Raw genomic sequence first — 6,359 nt, 5'->3', positions numbered from 1 at the left:
GCCCACCAGGCTCCTCTGTCCATGGGATTTCCTAGGCAAGAATACTGGACTGGGTTGTCATTTCCTTCTCCAAGGGATTTTCCCAACTAGGGTTAGAACCCATGTCTCAGGCAGATTCTTTACCATTGATCCACCAGGGAAAGTCTCTAAGAAATATGAATTAGAAGGTTATTTCATCGTTTAAGATCGGATAGTTGATCATCTTTCAAAAGCTACTGATACAATTAAGGAAATATACTTTATATACTTTTTTGTTTGTATCTCACAAATATCTTCTACATCTTCTGCTGCTGAGAAATGAGAGAACTGTCGGTTTCTTGTTGAACAATGTTGAGTTAGAAATTGATGTTCAGTCTAGAAACACTTCTTTCCAACTCCTTTCAGGGCTTCTCTCACATCTTGGTTTCGCAGACTATAAATGAGGGGATTTAACATGGGGATTATAATGCCATAAAACACAGAAGCCATTTTTTCTTGCTCTTGAGATTCTATGGTGCGATGGTGCAGATACATGTAAGAGAGCGTCCCATAGAAAATGCTGACAGCTGTCAGGTGGGAGACACACGTGGAGAAGGCTTTCTTCCTCCCTGCAGCAGAAGAGATCTTTAGGATGGCGATCAGGATAAATACATAGGAAAAGATGACAACTGACACGGTGAATGTCAAGTTAAACCCCACAAAGACTGTTAGGAGCATGATGTTCAAGTAAATACTAGAGCATGAGAGGGCCAGAATTGGGGGTGCATCACAGAAAAAGTGACTAATTTTATTGGATTTGCAAAAGTTCAATGAGAAAGCAAAACTTGTGTTTACAGAAGCATTTAGGAAACCCATGAAGTATGAAGCAGTTAAGAGTTGACTGCAGACTCTCTGGGACATAACAGTTTCATAGCGAAGTGGGTTACAGATGGCCACATAACGGTCCACTGCCATAGCCGCCAGGATGTAGCAATCACTTGTTGCAAAAGCCCCATAGACTAGCAACTGCACCATACATCCTATGAATGAGATGGATTGTTTTGTTTCTACAAAGCTTTGCAGCATTTTTGGAGTGATAGCAGAGGTGTAGCAGAGATCAACAAAAGCCAAGTTTTGGAGGAAAAAGTACATGGGGGTGTGGAGGGAAGAGTCAGTCTTGATGAGGAGGATCATGCCAATGTTACCCACCAGGGTGACCACATAGATCACTAGAAATACTGTGAAGAGGACGTGCCAAGACTTGTGTTGATCCGCGAATCCCAGGAGAATGAATTCAGTCACTGTAGTGCCATTGTTTTGTTCCATGGCCAACAAATTCAGTATTAGCTGAAAAGGTAGAAAGAGAAGATCAGAGAAAGCTAAGAGGAGTGTGATACTTTAACTAACACTGTATTTAATTTCAGAGCTTCCCTGGTGACTGAGATGGTAAAGAATCCACCTGCCAATGTAGGAAACCCTGGTTCAATTTCCTGGAGAAGGGAATGGCTACCCACTCCAGGATTCTTGCCTGGAGAATTCCATGAACAGAGGAGCCTGGTGGGCTAGAGTCCATGGAGTTGCTAAGCGTTGGACATGACTGAATGACTAGCACACACATATTTAATTTCATAGTGAGAGGGATCAGAGAATATTTTCCATGATTGAATTAGATTTTAAAGGCTGAACCTTGACACCTAACTTAGACATTTCCATTGATAGTTTGGGGAAATTGCCAAGGACCAGTAGCTGTGTTCTCAATATGCAAACTGACCGTACTTCATATATAACATCAATTTGGGAACACATAAGAACATTGTTTTATTTAATTAAGCTTTCTTTTATATTCCCTATATTTTAATTAGAAATACCAATTTGCCTAAATACTAATCATTATATTTGAAATTTGACATACCCATGGGGTTCTATATTATCTTGTTCCCACCTACCTCCATATTTTATTTTTTTCTTTTTCTTCCTTGTAGATCTGCTCTGCCATGATGGCTTCATGGAATTGTAGAGCCCTTTGTAGAATGGTTTATCAAGGTATTTACAGTAAAGTGTAATTTTCTTTATAAAATTTCCAGTCTGTTGTGGCCCCATGTTTGTAAAAGTCAGTAAATGGGTATTGTTAAAGTTCCGTAATAGTTTTAGATACTCCATCCACTCTCAGTCATTGTCTCATACAGTAGAAACCAAGAGTCCAAGGACTCGCACTGGTCCGTGGACCACACGTCGGGTAGCACCGCTCCATGGTACCCATCCATCCTCATTTACCCATGTGTTTCCCTAGTGACAGACAGCAGACTGCATACAACTTGCCTCCACCACAGTTAACTCAGTGAGGAATTTTTCTAGGGTGTATTCCTAGGGACAAAATTTTTGTGTCTGAAGACATGCATATATTTCATCTGACTAAGTTTTTCCAGATCATTTTACATAATGGATGCACCAGTGCACCGTCTTGCTAATTGTATATGTGGGTTCCCAACTTCTGAGTGAGCATTGATATTTTCCTCATTTTTTTGGTGCAAAATAGGTGTAAAGTGATGACTTATCTTTCCCTTATCCCCTTTAATTACAAGCAGGTTTGATCATTATCTAATAGTCTTAGAATTTGGGGATTTTATTATTTCATAAATTATTTGTTAATTATTTTGGCAAATGTTTCTATTGAAATGGTTTCACATGTTCTTTGTTTACCCAAGATTCAAATCTCCTCTCGGTTGACTTGGTAAATATTTTCTCACATTCTGTCATCTTTGATGTCCTTCACAGACCAGGAAACCTTACATTTAAAATAACTATCTTTTTTTTTTGTCTTGTGGTTTGTTCTTTTAAAAAATAATTGAGGGAAGTATTTTCTTTCCTAATTCATATCTCCAGTGGAGTAAAATGCAATTATCATATTTTTCCACTTAAACTTGGTTGCTGGCATATGGTGATTGTTGCTTCATGACATTTTATATCAGACAAAGATTTTTTAAATGCTATTTGTGCTTTCCAATATATTAAAAAAAATAAAGCAGATTAACAGGATAGAAAGCAACTATAGTCACTGTGTGTGTGCATTTGTGTGTGTCTGTGTGGGGATGAGGTGTAGAAAATATTTAATTATTTTAATCATTATGTGATTTGACTTGACATTTAAAAATCTATGCACAAACACTAGACCCAGTTATGTTACAGGAGTTCTACTAAACTTTATACAATGAATAATTCTAATATATACAATTTTTTCCTGTGAGTCTCAAAAAAGAAAAAAAAAATCCGCTGATCATTTCATAAGGCTAATATAACCTTGACATGCATTTAAGTAACTTTCGAGGAAAAACATTAGAAGCAATTTCATTCATGAGTGTAGACACAAACAGGATTAAAAATATACTTTCAATAACCAAATCCACCCATACACTGAACGGACAATTGCTAAGGTCTAAAGGAGGTTCCTGATCATTGAGGAAGGCTTTCTTATCTCACCTTGCTATTCTTTGGAACTCTGCATTCAGATGCTTATATCTTTCTTTTTCTCCTTTGCTTTTCACTTTTCTTCTTTTCACAGCTATTTGTAAGGTCTCTTCAGACAGCCATTTTGCTTTTTTGCATTTCTTTTTCTCGGGGATGGTCTTGCTTCCCTGTCTCTTGTACAATGTCATGAACCTCCGTCCATAGTTCATCAGGCACTCTATCAGATCTAGTCCCTTAAATCTATTTCTCACTTCCACTGTATAACCGTTAGGTAATACCTGATTTAGGTCACACCTGAATGGTCTAGTGGTTTTCCCTACTTTCTTCAATTTAAGTCTGAATTTGGCAATAAGGAGTTCATGATCTGAGCCACAGTCAGCTCCTGGTCTTGTTTTTGCTGACTGAATAGAGCTTCTCCATTTGTGGCTACAGAGAATATAATCAATCTGATTTCGGTGTTGACCATCTGGTGATGTCCATATGTAGAGTCTTCTCTTGTGTTGTTGGAAGAGGGTGTTTGCTATGACCAGTGCATTCTCTTGGAAAAACTCTTATTAGCCTTTGCCCTGCCTCATTCTGTACTCCAAGGCCAAATTTGCCTGTTACTCCAGGTGTTTCTTGACTTCCTACTTTTGCATTCCAGTCCCCAATAACGAAAAGGATATGTTTTTTGGGTGTTAATTCTAGAAGGTCTTGTAGGTCTTCATAGAACCGTTCAACTTCAGCTTCCTCAGTGTTACTGATTGGGGCATAGTCTTGGATTACTGTGATATTGAATGGTTTGCATTGGGAATGAACAGAAATCATTCTGTTGTTTGTGAGATTGCACCCAGAACTACATTTTGGACTCTTTTGTTGACCATGATGGCTACTCCATTTCTTCTAAGGGATTCTTGACCACAGTAGTAGATATAATGGTCATCTGAGTTAAATTCACCCATTCCAGTCCATTTTAGTTCGCTGATTCCTAGAATGTTGACGTTCACTCTTGTCATCTCCTGTTTGACCACTTCCAATTTGCCTTGATTCATGGACCTAACATTCCAGGTTCCTTTGCAATCTTGCTCTTTACAGCATCGGACCTGGCTTCCATCACCAGTCCCATCCACACCTGGGTGTTGTTTTTTCTTTGGGTCTGTCTCTTCATTCTGTCTGTAGTTATTTCTTCACTGATCTCCAGTAGCATACTGGGCACCTACCGACCTGGGGAGTTCCTCTTTCAGTGTCCTATATTTTTGGCTTTTCATACTGTTCATGGGATTCTCAAGGAAGGAATACTGAAATGGTTTGCCATTCCCTTCTCCAGTGGACCACATTTTGTCAGAACTCTCCACCATGAGCTGTCCATCTTGGGTGGCCCTACAGGACATGACTCATAGTTTCACTGAGTTAGACAAGGCTGTGGTCCATGTGATTAGATTGGTTAGTTTTCTGTGATTGTGGCTTTCAGTCTGTCTTCCCTCTTATGGAGAACGATAAGAGGCTTATGAAGACTTCCTGATGGGATAGACTGACTGAAGGGGATACTGGGTTTTTTTCTGATGTGCGGGGCCATGCTCAGTAAATCTTTAATCCATTTCATGCAAAGATGGGCTCAATAAAGGACAGAAATGGTGTGGACCTAACAGAAGCAGAAGATATTAAGAAGAGGTGGCAAGGATACACAGAAGAACTGTACAAAAAAGATCTTGACAACCCAGATAATCACAATGGTGTGCTTACTCACCTAGAGCCAGATATTCTGGAATGTGAAGTCAAGTGGGCCTTGGGAAGCATCCCTCTGAACAAAGCTAGTGGAGGTGATGGAATTCCAGATGAGCTATTTCAAATCCTAAAAGATGATGCTGTGAAAATGATGCACTCAATATGCCAGCAAATTTGGAAAACTCAGCAGTGGCCACAGGACTCAAAAAGGTCAGTTTTCATTCCAATCCCTAAGAAAGGCAATGCCAAAGAATGGTCCAAATACTGCACAATTGCACTCATTTCACACTAGTAAAGTAATGCTCAAAATTCTCCAAGCCAGGCTTCAGCAATATGTGAGCTGTGAACTTCCAGATGTTCAAGATGGATTTAGAAAAGGCAAAGGAACCAGAGGTCAAATTGCCAACATCGCTGGATCATCAAAAAAGCAAGAGAGTTCCAGAAAAACACCTATTTCTGCTTTATTGACTATGCCAAAGCCTTTGCTTGTGTGGATCACAATAAACTGTGGAAAATTCTGAAAGAGATGGGAATACCAGACCACCTGACCCGCCTCTTGAGAATCTGTATGCAGGTCAGGAAGCAACAGTTAGAACTGGACATGGAACAACAGACTGGTTCCAAATAGGGAAAGGAGTATGTTAAGGCTGTATATTGTCACCCTGCTTATTTAACTTATATTCAGAGTGCATCATGAGAAACCCTGGGCTGGAGGAAGCACAAGCTGGAATCAAGATTGCTGGGAGAAATATCAGTAACCTCAGATATGCAGATGACACCACCCTTATGGCAGAAAGTGAAGAGGAACTAAAAAGCCTCTTGATGAAAGTGGAAGAGGAGAGTGCAAAAGTTGGCTTAAAGCTCAGCATTCAGAAAACAAAGATCATGGCATCTGGTCCCATCACTTCATGGGAAATAGATGAAGAAACAGTGGAAACAGTGGCAGACTTTATTTTCTGGGTTCCCAAATCACTGCAGATGGTGATTGCAGCCATGAAATTAAAAGATGCTTGCTCCTTAGAAGGAAAGTTATGACCAACCTAGACAGCATGTTAAAAAGCAGAGACATTACTTTGCCAACAAAGGTCCATCTAGTCAAGGCTATGGTTTTTCCAGTGGTCATGTATGGATGTGAGAGTTGGACTATAAAGAAAGCTGAGCACTGAAGAATTGATGCTTTTGAACTGTGGTGTTAGAGAAGACTCTTGAGAGTCCGTTGGACTGCAAGAAGA

At 39.7% G+C, this 6,359-nt stretch overlaps 1 protein-coding gene across 1 annotated transcript; it reads right to left on the bottom strand.

Moving 5' to 3' along the window:
* Positions 1–354: 354 nt before the first annotated feature.
* On the bottom strand, positions 355–1,284 carry OR5AK6 (olfactory receptor family 5 subfamily AK member 6). The gene has a single exon (NM_001390345.1). The coding sequence runs from the start codon at positions 1,282–1,284 to the stop codon at positions 355–357; it is 930 nt and encodes a 309-aa protein (NP_001377274.1).
* Between the last annotated feature and the right edge of the window lie 5,075 nt (positions 1,285–6,359).

This window comes from Bos taurus, chromosome 15, assembly GCF_002263795.3.
Source record: "Bos taurus isolate L1 Dominette 01449 registration number 42190680 breed Hereford chromosome 15, ARS-UCD2.0, whole genome shotgun sequence".
Lineage (NCBI taxonomy): Eukaryota > Metazoa > Chordata > Mammalia > Artiodactyla > Bovidae > Bos > Bos taurus.
The sequence above is the reverse complement of the archived record's forward strand: the minus strand, read 5'-3'. Positions and strand labels throughout refer to the sequence as shown.

Coding starts and splice junctions, on each gene's coding strand:
- OR5AK6 (NM_001390345.1), bottom strand. CDS start 1,284: ATGGAACAAAACAATGGCACTACAGTGACTGAATTCATTCTCCTGGGA.